This window comes from Micropterus dolomieu, linkage group LG17 (assembly GCF_021292245.1).
Source record: "Micropterus dolomieu isolate WLL.071019.BEF.003 ecotype Adirondacks linkage group LG17, ASM2129224v1, whole genome shotgun sequence".
Taxonomy (NCBI): Eukaryota; Metazoa; Chordata; class Actinopteri; order Centrarchiformes; family Centrarchidae; genus Micropterus; species Micropterus dolomieu.
In genome coordinates this window covers 3,886,600-3,903,891 of record NC_060166.1, presented here as the reverse complement: position 1 = coordinate 3,903,891, position 17,292 = coordinate 3,886,600, and the positions used below count along the sequence as shown (strand labels likewise).

General features: G+C 41.1%; 1 protein-coding gene across 5 annotated transcripts in view; it reads right to left on the bottom strand.

The window, feature by feature from the left end:
* Window positions 1-2,033: 2,033 nt before the first annotated feature.
* The window catches only part of cuedc1b (CUE domain containing 1b), a 54,630-nt gene continuing 39,371 nt past the window's right edge, over window positions 2,034-17,292 (bottom strand). For all 5 annotated transcript variants that reach the window (XM_046074379.1, XM_046074380.1, XM_046074381.1 and 2 more), the window contains 6 exons: window positions 13,337-13,402; window positions 13,031-13,111; window positions 12,850-12,943; window positions 11,959-12,017; window positions 7,097-7,166; window positions 2,034-2,558 (listed from right to left, as the gene is read on the bottom strand). In XM_046074379.1, the coding sequence (XP_045930335.1) occupies window position 2,558; window positions 7,097-7,166; window positions 11,959-12,017; window positions 12,850-12,943; window positions 13,031-13,111; window positions 13,337-13,402 (371 nt within the window). In that variant the 3' untranslated portion in view covers window positions 2,034-2,557. The remainder of the gene's footprint in view (window positions 2,559-7,096; window positions 7,167-11,958; window positions 12,018-12,849; window positions 12,944-13,030; window positions 13,112-13,336; window positions 13,403-17,292) is intronic.

The window sequence follows — 17,292 nt, the reverse complement described above, 5'->3', positions numbered from 1 at the left end:
CCGACCTGTTGGACGTCTGTTGCTCAGTACACCAGTAGTTTCTTTCTTTTTCAGGACATTCCAAATTGTTGTGCTTGCTATGCCCAATGTTTGTCCAATGGCTCTGGTCGATTTTCCTTCTTTTCTCAGCTTGACAGCGGCTTGCTTTTCTCCCATAGACAGCTCTCTGGTCTTCATGCTGGTTTATCCTCTTTAACAGGAAATGCAGTCTTTATAAGTTTGAACCAAGGATGAAAACTTAGACTAGTCATGCAGAGCTGTTTAATGTTTGGACAATCAACCTAAAAGGCAACAAGAAACATCTGTCAGTCACATGTTTCAATAGTTTTGCTCACTTGAAAAATGGGTGGGTTCAAACAAAGGGTGGTATGTCCTGAGTTGTTTAACACATCTAGATGTGAATACCAGGAAATAAAAGCTGAAATTCTGAACTCTTGTCTCATACTCATCTTTTGATCTTAAACCCAAATGTCTTCGGTGAACAACAAAAACAAAGGGATTTGCCTTACCGTTGCAATACTTTTGGAGGGGACTGTATATCCACAATTCGCACCTTCTTAACACAGGCTACATCACTTTTACTATTTCTTTACGCTATGCTAGTTTCACATCTACACATACAAATGAAAAGAGCAGTAGAAACGGATGGATAAAAACGGCACAATTTTTTTTGTTTTCATTTTGTCCAACTTCAGTCTTCCTCAGAGTCTTCACAGGATAAACATCCAAATACATTTCAGATGCGTTATCCTCCCAAACAGACATATCTTTCATTCATGTGGAAATCACAACAATGATGTCCGAACATGATGCTTTTGTTTATAGTATTAACACTGGCATTTAGAAATGTGCTCCCCATAACTCAAGCAGTTAAGAGCAACAAAGCAATGATTTGCTCAAAGGCTACAGGGACAATCTGAGATATGACAACATAGTCAGTGATATTTTTTATTTCTATATCATCTTGCAAAAATCTTTCAAGTTCAAATCTTGAATTGTGGAAACTTGGCAGAATATTTATAGTAGTAGTTTATAGACAAACATGTCTAGAGCAGTGTATTCAGACTCCTAGTTTGGTTCAATAGGCAAGCTGACAGCAATGTTCCCAAAAAAAACATAAATATACAGTATTGCCCACAAATGCCAGTCTGTGCCATCATCACTCAAAAATGTGCTACCTTTGTGTAGGAATGTATTGATTTGATAAGTCTGTAGGTATGACAACCATATGTTATGTAGAAAACTGACCTTTTTTTATCTAAATGCCTCAGTATGCTTCACACCAAGTGCTTCTTGAATAGTCAACCAGCATCTGACCCCTCAAACCACACCTTTCCAACAACAGCACAGGGTGGGCTCTGCACTTGACAATTTTTGTTTCTCTCAGAAACAGACAACCACACAAACACACTCCCTTGACACGGTATAATTGGCCAGGTGTTTGAACTTCTCTCAAGATCTTTTCATTCTTCAAACAAGTACCTCTGTCTTTTTTCACGAGTACAATTGAGTCCAACATTGTGAATGATTTCAAGGAGACTGTCTGAAAATGTGCAATTATGCCAAATTTAAATCATTATCAAATCATAGCCCTCTCTGACTGCAGCCTTTTCACAATGCCTTTGAGTGTGTTCATTCAGAAAAGGCATAAACCTTTGGACTTGGACTGACACACTTTCTAAAAATTACAATAATTAGTTTCAAGTATATCACGGCTTTACAGTTACACAGACTCATTCAGTTAGCCTTTTGAAACTTAGTAAGTTATTCTTTGTGTGATAACCCTTTTTGCTCATGGTCCGTCATCCTTGTTTAATGTTCTGACAACATGGCTCATCACAACTGGTACCTGTGCCAACTGTGTCGTTAGTGGTGCTACAATAGATTGAATTACACTTTTTTCACCTTGCCTAACAAGCCAAACTAGTAAACTGCTCCAAACGCTGCAGAATTCAAGTCCATTATTCCAAACATGCTTTCTAAAAACACAGTTCTTTAAATGTGATCAGCAGGTTATTATGGCCATGGAGAACTTTTGACATTTGGGCAGCAATAACTTTATTGGCCATAATATTCTGACACACAAGAATTTCAGTTACATAAGTCCTGATGTTTTAAAAAAAGCAACATATAACAATTGGGTTAACAAGACATGGTAAAAAAAACTCTACCTTGTTTAATATAAAGGGGCATGTGTACACTTGGGATTTGAAAAACCCAGCCTTAGTGACCCAGGGGGCCTTTACAAGACTTGTACAAGACTGGAAGAGTAACGTGGCAATATCATCGCTAGTGTTCCTCTCATTGGATTAAAGGATAACTCTTAACAAATAGTGGTGAGACTAATGCATTTTGCTTTACATACAAAAACAAAGTGTAATGCATTTATACACAGCCCAGTAATGGGAACAGTCTAAAACTCATTGCTGAGCCTGAAATTGGCTGGTTTCGATTTGGATGGGGTGAGCAGGTGGGGACAGTAAGAGCTGCAAGGCCACCAGCCATGGGTCATGCAGTCATCGCCATGGTAACCCTGATATGGTGCAGCATCGGAGGATCTGAAATGCAGAAGAAACTCTGGATGATTAGGGTGTGTGTGTGTGTGTAAGCATGTAGTGGCAACTTTTTGAGCAATGTTGCTGGGCAATGTGGCTGGTGGCAAGTCCGATTATGTTTTGAACGGATAGCGGCGGGGCAGTGTGGGGGGGGGGGGGGGGGGGGGGGGGGGGGGGGGGGGGGGGGGGTATAGCAGTAGTAATCTTTACTCATTACCACTGACGGCAACATTGTCCAACAACATTGCTCTAAAACAGTGGTTCTTAACTTGGGGGTCGGGACACCACTGGGGGTCGTGACCTGGTCCCGTGGGGATCGCGAGAATGCTACTAATGACACAAAAATAGAAAATAAACCCTAACAAATAACTAGACGGACTATAGTTGTGAATGGAATCACGTTGGGTGAGCACTGTGAATATTTTGCACTGTTTAATCCAGTAGGTGGCGGTAATAAGAAGAATAAGGCCCCAATCAGACAGAAAGTGCTTTGCAGGTGCGAAAACTCGGTTGAATTTGAAAGACAGCAAACATTCACAAAACATTTTCAACCTCAAAAAGGGGTCGGACTGACAGAAAGGTTAAGGACCCCTGCTCCAGAAGTTGCTCCGTGTATCATCAGCTTTAGGCTGGCCACAATAAAAGGGCACTCGAAAATGTGCAGTTTCACTGTATTGTTTCACTGACTGGTTTCCGGACCTCCAAGGTCCGGAAACCAGTCAGTATCAGATGTGACCACCATTTGCCTCACACAGTGCAACACATCTCCTTCACAGAGTTGATCAGGTTGTTGATTGTGGCCTGTGGAATGTTGGTCCACTCCTCTTCAATGGCTGTGCGTTGCTGGATATTGGCCAGAACCTGGAACACGCTGTCAATATATGCCGATCCGGAGCATACCAAATATGCTCAATGGGTGTCCTGTGAATATGCTGGCCATGCAAGAACTGGGATGTTTTCAGCTTCCAGGAATTGTGTACAGATCCTTGCAACACGTGGCTGTGCATTATTATGCTGCAACGTGAGGTGATGGTTGATGAATGGCACAACAATGGGCCTCAGGATCTCGTCACGGTATCTGTGCATTCAAAATGGCATCAATAAAATACACCTGTGTTTGTTGTCCATAACACACGCCTGCCCATACCATAACCCCACCGCCACCATTGGCCACTCGATCCTCCGTTCACCCACACAACGCTGTCTGCCATCTGCTCTGTACAGTAAAAAGTGGGATTCATCAGTGAAAAGAAAACCTCTCCAAAGTGCCAGACGCCATCTAATGTATGCATTTGCCCACTGAAGTCGGTTACAACGACGAACTGCAGTCAGGTCGAGACCCCGATGAGGACGACGAGCATACAGATGAGCTTCCCTGAGACGGTTCCTGACAGTTTGTGCAGAAATTCTTTGGTTATTCAAACCGATTGTAGCAGCAGCTGTCTGGGTGGCTGGTCTCAGACGATCTTGGAGGTGAAGATGCACGTGGTTGCACATGGTCTGCGGTTGTGAGGCCAGTTGGATGTACTGCCAAATTCTCTGAAACGCCTTTGGAGATGGCTTATGGTAGAGAAATTAACATTCAATTCACAGGGAACAGGTCTGGTGGACATCCCTGCAGTCAGCATCCCAATAGCACACTCACTGAAAACTTGCTACATCTGTGGCACTGTGCTGTGTGATGGAACTGCACATTTTCGAGTGCCCTTTTATTGTGGTCAGCCTAAGCCACAATTCTTTAGCAAGGCAGTCGTCGCCTTGGAGGTGTGTTTGAGGTCCTTATGTTGGAATACTGCCCTGCAGCCCAGTCTCCAAAGTAAGGGGCTCATGCTCTGCTTCGGTATGTCACAGTACATGTTGGCATTCATGGTTCCCTCAATGAACTGTAGCTCCCAATGCCGTCAGCACTCATGCAGCCCCAGACAATGACACTCCCACCACCATCCTTGACTGTAGGCAAGACACACTTGTCTTTGTACTGCTCACCTGGTTGCCACCACACATACTTGACACCATCTGAACCAAATAAGTTTATCTTGGTCTGACCACAGGACTTGGTTCCAGTAATCCATGTCCAGTCTGGTTGTCGAACTCCTCCTAGAGATTTAGTCTGACCGACTTCAGATTTTCGTTGTCTAGTCTAAAGCCATTGGTGATTAAAAGTTGTACAAACGTTAAGTTTTCGTGAATTGCCGTCTGCGTGGGGTGACATCCAAAATCAATGATTCGGCATGAAACAGGAAGTTGTTGTAACTTCAGTGTACATGCTCACATCCACGCCAAATGCTACATGTTTTATAAGAACACATGAACAAGCAAAATTCACTCAGTCATAGCGCCACCTACTGGTAACAAGTAGTGACTACTTCTACGCTATGATGAAACAGTTCTTGCAGTTTGGTGGCATCTACGTCAAAACTACGTCAGAAAACCCTTAACACATTGATGATATTATGTTGTAAAGGTTGTGAGTTTTTCTTCAATGGCGTATCCTTGCCATGAAACAGGAAATCCTCGTAACTTCACTGTACATGCTGAAATCTGTACCAAACTTTACATGCCAATTGTCATAGTGGTAGCACCACCTTCTGGAAACAGGAAGTACTGGTGGGGAAAAACAAAGACTTTTATTCATCTTCTGTTCTGTGCTTCACGGAGACGTGGCTGTGTGGATCAATACTGGACTCAGCACTGGAGCTGGCAGGCTTCCAGCTCTACAGAGCAGATCGTGACATAGAGCTCTCCGGCAAAACAAAAGGTGGAGGTATCTGTTTTTATATTAACAATGGTTGTTGTACCAATGTGACAGTGATTCAGCAGCACTGTTAATCTGGAATATTTAATCATAAAGTGTAAACCGTTTTACTCCCCCCGTGAGTTTGCTTCATTCATTCTGATCGGTGTTTACATTCTGCTGCGACGCACGTTCGCAAACTGGCCGACCAGATACTGTGTGTGGAGCAGACAAACCCGGACTCCCTTATCATTGTTCTTGGTGACTTTAACAAAGGAAACCTCAGCCAAGAACTCCCCACATACAGACAGACTGTTGTCCAACCTGAGAGGGGAACACTTTGGATCACAGTTAGCAGTGCCTATCACGCCGTTACACGTGCTTCACTGGGACACTCTGACCACGCCATGGTCCACCTGATTCCTGCTTACAGACAGAAATTAAAACTCTGTAAACCTGTAGTGAGGACATCAAAGAAATGGACCAGTGAAGCTGTAGAGGATCTTCAGGCATATACAGAGGCTGTGATGTCCTACATCAGCTTCTGAGAGGACAGCTGCATTCCAACACGCACCAGGGTGAGTTATAACAATGACAAACCCTGGTTCACAGCTAAACTCAGACAGCTGAGGTTGGAAAAGGAAGGAGTGGAGACCGGGCCAGGTTTAAGGAGTCAAAGTACAGGTTTAGCAAGGCGGTGCGAGATGCTAAACAGCTGTACGCAGAGAGACTACAACACCAGTTCTCAAGGAATGACTCTGCTTCTGTCTGGAGAGGATTCAGACAGTTCACCAGCTACAAACCTAAATCCCCCCACTCCATGAATGACCCATGCCTTGCCTACGAGCTGAACCAGTTTTACTGTCGCTTTGAAAGACAATGGGACAGACCTGACACTATCCCCCGTCACACCACTGATTGGCCACAGTCCACCACCTCATCCCCCTCTCTTACCATCCTAGAGAGGAACATCAACAGACTATTCAGGAGGCAGAAACCTCACAAAGCAGCTGGGCCAGACTCTGTCTCCCCATCCACCCTGAAGCACTGTGCTGATCAGCTGTCTCCGGTGTTCACAGACATTTTTAACACCTCACTGGAGTCATGCCATGTGCCAGCCTGCTTCAAAGTCTCCACCATCATCCCTGTCCTCAAGAAACCAAGGACCACTGGACTAAACGACTACAGACGAACCTGGCACATTGTACATATTTGTTGTTAATTGTAAATTGTTGTTGTTCCATTGTTATTTTTATATTGTCAGTTGTATTATGTTTCTCTATTCTTCTGTTATTCTTATATTAGTTGCATTTGTTTATTACATATTCATATATTTCTACATCCATTTATGTAAGCTGTATGTCTGTCTGCATGTAGCACCCTAACACCAAAGCAAATTCCTTGTATGTGTAAAACACTACTTGGCAATAAAGCTCCTTCTGATTCTTTCTGCAACCAGAGGAGTCACCCCCTGCTGGCCGTTCGATAGAATGCAGGTTTAAGGGATTTCTGCACTTGGGTAGACTAGACCGTTGATTGCAATTTGCAACCTCACCACTTGATGCCACTAAATCTTACACACTTTACCTTTAAATATGGAGTTGCATGTTTAGGTGAAGAGTCCTAATTGCTTACATATGTTTGAGGATAGTTACATGCAGTTTACCACATATTTACCTGTGAATAGTGCTGGGCATTGTGTTTGCATACTGTCTTAAACTTTGGCATCACATTGCAGGATAATTTATATACACCAATAGCAGGGCTTATTTGAAGCCCAACTTGGAACGACTGAGGAGTGTCTTACCATGATATCGGCTCTTTGCGTTGTTCATTCTCTTCCTGAGTGTTTGCTCTTCTAGGCTGGCTATCTTCCTCTGAATATAGAAACAAAAACATACAACCATAGTTATGTGTATCTCCAATAAATAAGACATGTTTATTTAAATTTCCTCAAGATATTCACAACAGCAAGTACTCCGTATGAAACAGGAAGGACATAAACATATATTCTAAGAGGGATTGACAAAGGGTGATTCACATTAAATACTACTGAGGTGGATGGAACTTTGGGTCATCCTAACAGTAGACCATACAGTCTGATTTTATTATTTAAATTATTTTATTGCAAGGACTGCAAGAAAAAAAATGCTTTTCATGTGACAACATTGAAGAAATGCCACTTTGCTATAATGTAAAGTAGTGAGTGTACAGCTTGTATAACAGTGTAAATTTGGGCCCAATTAGCCATTTTCCCTCCCCGGTATCATGTGACTTGTTAGTGTTACAAGGTCTCAGGTGTGAATGGGGAGTAGGTGTGTTAAATTTGGTGTTATCACTCTCACACTCCCTCATGCTGGTCACTGGAAGTTCAACATGGCACCTCATGGCAAATAACTCTCTGAAGATCTGAAAAGAAGAATTGTTGCTCTACATAAAGATGTCCTAGGCTATAGATAGAAGATTGATAGAAGATTGCCAAGACCCTGAAACTGAGCTGCAGCACGATGGCAAAGACCAATACTGAAGCAGAGCATGATCCCCTCCTTTTACAGACTGGGCCGCAGGGCAGTAATCCAATATGAGAACGACCCCAAACACACCTCCAAGATGACCACTGCCTTGCTAAAGAAACTGAGGGTAAAGGTGATGGACTGGCCAAGAATGTCTCCAGACCTAAACCCTATTGAGCATCTGTGGGGCATCGTCAAATGGAAGGTGGAGGAGCGCAAAGTCTCATCTCACCCAACATCCACCAGCTCTGTGATGGAAGAGTGGAAGAGGACTCCAGGGGCGACCTATGAAGCTCTGGTGAACTCCATGCCCAATTTGGACATTTTCACTTAGGTGTGTACTCACTTTTGTTGCCAGCCGTTTAAACATTAATGGCTGTGTGATGTGTTATTTTGAGTGGACAGCAAATTTACACAGTTATACAAGCTGTACACTCACTACTTTACGTTGTAACAAAGTGTCATTTCTTCAGTCTTGTCACATAAAAAGATATAATAAAATATTTACAATATTGTTAGGAGTGTACTCACTTTTGTGAGACACTGTAAGTTCATGAACGATATACAATTATTTTGTTTTTGTTGACATTCTGTTTGGCTCAACGGTTAGTGTCATTGAAGGCTGATTTCTGTGAAAAATCGCACGTGAAATGGGAAATGAGCGATCCTGAACATGAAACAGCTGCTGTTTGTTATTATAAAGATGGCAATTATAAAGACAAAGAATCTGGGTGAAAGGATGGATTAGCACACGCAGCTAGCAGGGATTGTCCGAGCTACAGAGAGAGTTGGAGGGGAGTAAAAAGGTGCAGCTCCCTGTGCAGGTGCAGCTGTTCTTCCTTCCCCCGGGACATGCGGTCTGGGGTCCTTTGCGCTTTGGGGGGGTCGCGGGGTGCCCTGGCTCCGTAATAACCAGGAAGAAACAGAATATAAATAACTGAACCAGAACATAAGCAGACAGATCACTAATTTAACTAACAGACTGAACTAGCTAGAAAACCCTTAACATGACAAGATCAAATAAACCTATAGAAACGCAGAATCCAAAAACAGACTAAAACAGGGAAAGACATGAACACAAAACCACACTCAACAATAAGACCTGTTTCCATTAATATCATTAGTAACCAACAGTTACTGTACTATTGTTAACCATTCCTGTTCGGTTCCCAGACTGTTGTCGGGTAGCACAGAGGAGATTTTCATGTTCTCCAGGGCCAAAGTCGATGCTAACACCTTTCACTCTTTCTTCAACAGTTGACAAGCAACACACAGGAGCTTTGCTTTAGTCTTGAGATGCTGTTGTCTTTATTCACTAGCCACTGAAAATTATACTGTACATTTATAACTAAATTGAGGGCTCACTGCCGACACCACACACTGTGACACATGACTCTTACACATTTTTGAAGGATGTCAACTCTCTCTCTCTCTCTCCTAAAACATATACAGAATCCCAGAAACTATCTAGATAGTATTTATGTCAATATTGCACAGACCTACTCCAGTGTCTTCAGGTTGTCTAAAGCCAGATATAGTCTCCGCCTGTGTGGATAGACCTTAAGTGATTGTTGTCATCAGTGGTCAATACTACATCTTTGCTTCACGCCATAGCTGCATGGATCTGGTTATAACAGTCCTCGGTGGTTGGATAAATTGCCAAAGCAGTTCACAAACATTCTGCCAGCATACCTAACTTACAACAAGGCCATTTACAAGTCTGTGCTTCATGAGAGCCATGAACTGAAGTGCTCTGACATGACAAACTAGGTGAATGAGCTGATGAACCTTAAATATGAACAAACTAACTAAATTAAAACTGTGTGTAAATTTAATGTAATTTATGTTGTCATTTCCTTGTGTATAAATATATAGCTAAATAACTTGTTCTTTTTTTGTATCAATGTGCATATCTGAACTGATAGTTATTACTCATTATAAATGTATTTGACTGATTTGCTTAGTATTCTTCTTCTTCCACCACTTTTCAACAACTAAGGGCCAGCACTGTCCCATTGCTTTGCAGATACTATAATTTCCCTTGTTTATCCTTGTTTCAGAACTCTCTTTATTACACTGAAAGCACTTGTTTGAGTAGATCTAATAAAACACTGATTTTAAGTATAACTTGTTTCATTGGATTTCATCTTCAAAGCACTTGTTAACTTTTTGTTTAATATGAATTACAGGTCAATACGTTATCGTTTAATTCAACTTTGAATTTAACACAATAACCTTGATTGTAAATATGATTTTTGCCGTGTAATATTACATTGTAAACCGATATAACACACTATATTTTGGGCATTGCTTTAAAAAAAACCTGATGTACACCTTTTAAACTGAGCTCACTCTCCTTGAAATTTTGAATAAGTATTGCAGCAGCTCAGTATTGTTGAAAGGGAAAGTAAAATTGAATACTAAAAACATTAGTATTCTGCTCTCTGACAAGTAGGCTACTATTTCATATTAATCAGAAGGAAAAGTGCCTACCAAAGTGGGATTTACATCATTAAAAAATAGCCGTTTATCTTTTATCATGAATTACAGCCTGACTGGGATTCGAACCAGCGTCCAGATAATCGTTCAGCACCTTGGACAGCGGCCGCAAAATGCTGCAATCTGATTGGCTGTCAATGAGTTACAACCGTCCGCAGCTGGCCACGGGAGGCGGACACGCTGATGACGAGGCTAAACCCCATGGGCACTAGCGTTGGTCGCCACTGCGTCTCTTGAGGTGTCAGGGAGTGAAGTTTATTCGCTGCACAGCCTCACTGATTTCCGTCACACGGGCTTATACGATACAAGACCAAAGCAAGGCAAGTCTGAAATTTGGAAAACTTCTCAGTTACTGACAATAATTAATGCAAAGATTTATGTTGGTTATTCTGAACGTTTATCATAGCCCAAACATTTGTGTCCTTTTTTTTTTTTTTCTCTGTATGTCACAATGTTTGCAGGTGCAGGTGGGAGTGAATACACATGTTGTGGGAGCGGGGTGTAGCTTAACAAATTGTAACAACTACGGACAAAGCAGGTGGAAACATCGCTTTTCTACTTTTACCCTTCACTTCCTCCACCGCAGCGTCTCTGCTGTCGGCTGGGTGTGAGCTGAGCTCCGCCCCCGGTCAAACACGCAGAGAGGACAAAGCAGCTAGCACGACTAAGGTTACTTTTAAACGGTTCTGCATTATTCACGTGAGTCAGAAAATTAGGACAAATCACATCCCTGATAAGTGTTCTTGAACTACTTTCCATGACTTTTCCAAAACTTTTATGATTTAATTATTTTCAAAATTTTTCCAGGCCTGGAAAAAGACATTTTCCAAATTTCCTCATAATCATGAAATACTGTCCCTCATTAGCAGCGGTTAGTCCACTACACCAACTTGGCCACCACAGCTAGCAAACTGTGGGCAAGGCAAGAACTCAGTTAACAAAATAATCATGTCCCATTTTTAAGTTATTGTGGATCCTGCAGCACATAATGTGAGTAATGTAAAAAATTACATCTAATATGCTGGCTGTTTTTGCTGAGCGTGCATTGCGCTAAACCGCAAAACAAACAAATAGCACAATTATTTTTGAAATACTTACATTTCCAAAATGGTGCACCTTTGCAAGGTACATCTAAAACCATAGATAGAGGTACTTACACAATTAAATGAGCTAGCACTCTATGTAGGGGGGAAAGGCAAATCTAAATGACTTAGAATCACAACTTTTCTGATATAGGGAGCCCACAAAAACAGCCTGGTGTTTAATTTCTTATTTTGTGGGTTGTCTGCACAACAGATCCACACAGTTATGTGCACAAATACCGTGAGATTTTTATAATATATGTCACCTTTAATGTTTCTAAATGTTGGCTTTATGTCCTAATTGCGCTCTCTTGCTGCAATGCTTCTTAGTGTGTGAAGCTCAGTGGTTAGCTGTCTCCTCACAATCATTTTAGAAGTTCTTAGGTTTGAATCCACTGACAGGCAGAACGGAAATGATGAAAATATACTGAAGGGGTGTGAGGTTGCTCTATGTGTGGGCTTTGACCTGAAATTTATGGGAACATTTGGACCCTGAAGCTAAACCAGTTAAGAACCACCTTATCTGTAACAGAGATAAAATCAAATGTTGTGTGTGGGTGACATGCATTTCTTACCACAGGGGTTTCCCTCCACATCGTCGAGGAGATTGGCTGTAGAGTTGGCTGAGCCCAATCTGAAAAGGAGCTAAGTTAACGAAGCAAAATGCTATTATCAGCTGAATTCAAAACTTTTTAAATGGTATATGATCATAGTCAGTGAATAAGATTTAGCTACTTTACTACCTCATAGGGATGTACTGATATGAAAATTCTTGGCTGAAACTTACTTGTACACATGTAATATGTTTTATACTTTCTGTGAATATAATCCAATTAATCTTATTTCCATAGTGTACAGACACCTTATTTTGATAACTGGACACTCGCACTAAATTCATCAAGTCCAACCCAATTTGATAAATAATGTTGTATGTGGTTCTCGTATCACGTAACCTGAAGACTTCACAGCCTCTCTTCAGGTAGGACTCTTATACTGCAACACCTGTCTTTATAAAGAAAGAAAATGGTTAAAGGATAAAGTCGCTAACCTGCCTGTCAGCTTGCACTGGTCCGTTTGAGTGGATTTACCATAAAGGCTTGAATACGTGTGCACTTCAAATTTATGTGCAGCCAGCTTAATTGCCTTCTCACAAATGAGTGACAGAAACAGTCAAAGCGGTTCTTTTCTGAGAAGTCGGATGTGCTACGATACAATTCAGCAGAACAGTGTCTGCAAATGGCGATTATAGTCTTTCTCTGACACTACAATGCTTCCACACTGCCGACATGTCAAAACTTAATTGTTCGGTAAAATTTATTCGGTCTTTTGACTTATGAGGCCAAACACCCAAAGTGCTATTTTTGACTGATTAATTTTGGTTGCCAACCATTCGGTGCATCCCTACTACCTTACAACAAAAAAGGAATGTTAGCCAGAAAACGGGACAAAGATTAATTAAAGGATACGAATGGTGCTTCAGCAGCATCCTCCTTTTTGACTTCCTCCTCTTTGTCTTTTCTGAGAACGTTCTGGCAATTTCAAACAACTTCTTTCTCGTTGCTGAAGGGTAGAAAACATCCTTCATCATTAACTACACCAGACAATGACCTGACCATTCACAGTAGTCTTGTAAATCAGGAGACTTACATTTGCCCATGTGTTTGAGTTTGGCTCTGAACAGTGCGTCATCTGAGACGGCCTCCACTGAAGCTGCAGAGTACTGTTCTCCTGCACACAGACATAGCAACATTGCCACCCTGGACACTTGCACACATCAAATACATCAACTGTAAAAGAACAAGTATTTATAATATGATAAATATAAGTATAAATCTTTGATGCAACCAACAAATATCAGTGAATTCCTAGACACACACAGACCAGTATTCAATAGATTTCAATGTGGCGAGTTGTAAATAGCTTGGCAGGGGAAGCTTGATGAGTGATATCTACCTGTTGAATTCTCCGTGCTAGATGAATGATTGGACTTTGATTTCTTTGATTCATACTTCAAGCGATCTAAAAAACAGAGAGTAGATGTTATGACCACTGATATGAGGAACCCAGGTGAATGAGCTCTGGTATCATAGTATAATACCCAATCTTCTAAACCTTCACGTCAATATATCTTGACCAGTGTCTGATGAGACGGGAAAACTTTTCAAAGCTTTTCAAGGTGGGTTATCTCATTCCAGAAGCTTCTTTAAGCAACCTCAACCCACCTTGGATAACTATGACCTTGATGACTGAGAATTTTTACAGACATGTTTAAAGCTTTGCATTGGTGCACCAAGGCAAGCATTTTACTCACTTACTACTATCTACATAAAGATGGCCTAGGCCATAAAAAGATTGCCAAGATCCTGAAACTGAGTTGCAGCAAGGTGGCCAACAATCCGAACAGGCCTCACTATGGTAGACCAAAAAAGTTTAGGGCCCGTGCTCAGCGTCATATCCAGAGGTTGTCTTTGGGAAATTGACGTATGACTGCTACCAGAATTGCTGTAGAGGTTGGAGGGGTCAAGCGTGTCAGTGCTCAGACCATACACTGCATCAAATTGGTCGCATGGCTGTCGTCCCAGAAGGAAGCCTCTTCTAAAGATGATGCAAAAGAAAGACAAACAGACTAAATACATGGATTACTGGAACCATGTCCTGTGGTCTGATGAGACCAAGATAAACGTATTTGGTTCAGATGGTGTCAAGCATGTGTGGCAGCAACCAGGTGACGAGCACAAAGACAAGTGTGTCTTGCCTACAGTCAAGCATGGTGGTGGGAGTGTCATGGTCTGGGGCAGCATGAGTGCTGCCGGCATTGGGAGCTACAGTTCATTGAGGGAACCATGAATGTCAACATGTACTGTGACATACTGAAGCAGAGCATGACTGGGTTGTAGGGCTGTATTCCAACATGATAATGACCCTGCATTGCTAAAGAAGCTGCGGGTAAAGGTGATGGACTGGCTGAGCATGTCTCCAGACCTAAACCCTATTGAGCATGTGTGGGGCATGATAACAGTGCTAGTAGCTTTTGGGTTGTTGATACTGTAGTGCTGTATGTTTTGTGATCTAACATTCTCTACTGTTAGTAGATTTGGGTTGCTGATATTGATGTATTGTTATGAATCATCATACACAGTTTCAATACTTAGACAAAAGTAATTATATTTACTTAATTAATTATATATTATAATTATGTAACATAGGACTTTAACATCAAGGCAAATTATGGCAATTACGGCACAAAACACAAAGGTTTTTTAAAAGGTGGAGTTTTATGTTCACATTCAGCATTACTCACCAAAATGCACTGTATCCTTAAGCTTTAATAAGTATTTTCAATCTAGCATTAGTCTTGTTTGAGAAGAGTTGCAGCTTGCCTCGAAAGTAACATACCTGAAATCCAACAGCTTGGAGATTGCTTGACTCGACTTGTAATAGCGGAAATAGTATTAGCGCTCTTTGTAGCTGATGAAGTGGATGTGATAGAAATCCCAAGGGACTTAGGTGTCTGTTCATTTTAAAACAAATCAATACAGGGGAGTTGAATACTGCATGTAAAAGGTGTAACCACTTTTCTAAACCATTTCGGTCAGTGATTTTCACCAGTTGGCATTTATGGAGAATGCACAAAGGCAGTAAATTGTTAATGTCAGAAATGTACTGATTAAATACATTTGTTACTGCTTAATTAATGTAGATAAACATTGGGGAATAGTGATGAAAAACAATAATGGAACTGTCATTTAATGTAGGTGTGAGATAAAACTTTTGCAGAACCAATTGGAGCGTTTCATCACGGGGTAAAAACACCCAATGAGTGCTCTGCTTGATCTATTGGCAAGTTATTTCCCATCAAGCATTTTGCCTTTGCAGCTTGTGGAGAGAAACTGCGGCGCCTAACAAGCCTACTGTTTACATTCATGTTCACTAGGCTTGCAGCATTCTTCTTCCTTGCCTTTGGTAGTGTACTGCAGCATATCTTGGCGGGTTGCAGTGGAATAGTGTGAAACCGTTGGCAGGAATGTGTACCATCGCACTCTTTTGCGCATGCAGAGGAGACTATAGGTAGAAATATGTGTCACTAGAAACTGAATTTGAATAATTTAGATTTGAATTGCTCAACTTGAATAATTGCATAAAAAATTAATGAATTGTATAATTGGAATTTGTATTTTTTGACTTGAATAACTTAATTGAAAAACTGTATAATATGTATAGTAGCATAATTTGAAAGTAAATGTATTTGTTTGGAACCCAATCGCACTAAACTTGGTCTGAAACTGTATTTGATCCTCACAGAAGAAGTTTGCAGACACATCTAGATCATTTATACAGTAGGTCCTTGAGGAAGAGCAATCAAGTGAAGATTCACAGAGCTCCTTTTTGGGTAATCAGCACAGATCTTTTTTTATCATTTGCCTCCAACTGTGTGCGCGTGCGCTAACCATTTTACAAACAGGACAAGAAACATAACAAACAAGGATTTAAGTTTGAAAATTTCTTACTTTAACATTTGCATGTTAACCAGTTGAAGTTGCTGCTTGCACACTCCGCAGCTAATGTGGCTAGTGGCTATACACATTCTGGAGCCCGAAAAGAAATATTGTGTGGAGTTCTTGAAATAGACCCGTGAAGAACTGCGACGTGCATGCAGCTGTCGGCCGCACGGCATGCACGCAAATCTCAGAACAAGACTGGAATGGCAGGAAATGTACAGTGTAAGTTACAGTGGCTCTGCAGCTTGTCAAGATTGAAGCGGAGCTACTGTGTCCCCCCCCCCAGCTCATAATTCCGCACACATATACAGTACATGATTCAACTATCATTCGACTACAGGCAAGACATGACAATTATTATTCAACTATGTAAATCCTTAGTCGTGGACAGCCCTACAAACTAGTCAGCTTTTAAGGTCATGAGTAAACATTTGGATTTTAATGTACAATTGAAATGCTTGGTAAAAAATGCTTGATAATTATAATTATTTTACATTAATTTCTAAGTACAAGAGAAAAGGCAAGCATGACCAATCCCATGTATAATGTACAATGTAAAGTAATCCCATATGATTACGGCTTGGGTGCTGCGCCATCAAAGTAAAATCATTATGAGAGCATCAAAACCAACTAGATGACTTGTAGTTCCTCCCCAGTGGACTTGGGCATGTTGAGTCTAAGCTTTTGGGATGTTGTTTGATTATCTGCTCCAGCTTTCCTATTTTTTGTACAGATATGGTAATAATAATGGTCCAAAATAACGCGAAATGGCATATTGTCCAGCTTAGAAACCAAGTATCTGCAGCTACTTTGAGGACTGTGCTGAGTAACTTCAATCTTTTCAATAGAAAAGTTATTTCCTCCTCCTAAAAATAAAGCACTTTATTCATAGCCAATGAGATGGAAACATGAAACATTAAGTGGGTTTTAAGCCATAACTATGTTAATGGTTACAGTGGGGGAAATAAGTATTTGACCCCTTGCTGATTTTGCAGGTTTGCCCACTTACAAAGAATGCAACAATCTACAATTTTAATCATATGTACATTCTAACAGTGAAAGACAGAATCCCAAAGAAAATTCCAGAAAATCACATCATATGAATTTATAAAAATTGATAACCATCTGATGAGGAAAAACAAGTATATGACCCCCTACCAAACAGCAAGTATTCTGGCTCCTACAAGCCAGTTAGTCTTTCTTTAAGACACAGCCCCAATCCCAACCAATTATCTACATCAAATACACCTGCCTCACCTCGTTACCTGTATAAAAGACACCTGTCAACACCCAAACAACCAGCATCCAACATCACCACCATGGGCAAGACCAAAGAGCTTTCTACGGACATCAGGGACAAGATTGTTGATCTGCACAAGGCTGGGATGGGCTACAAGAGAATCGGAAAGC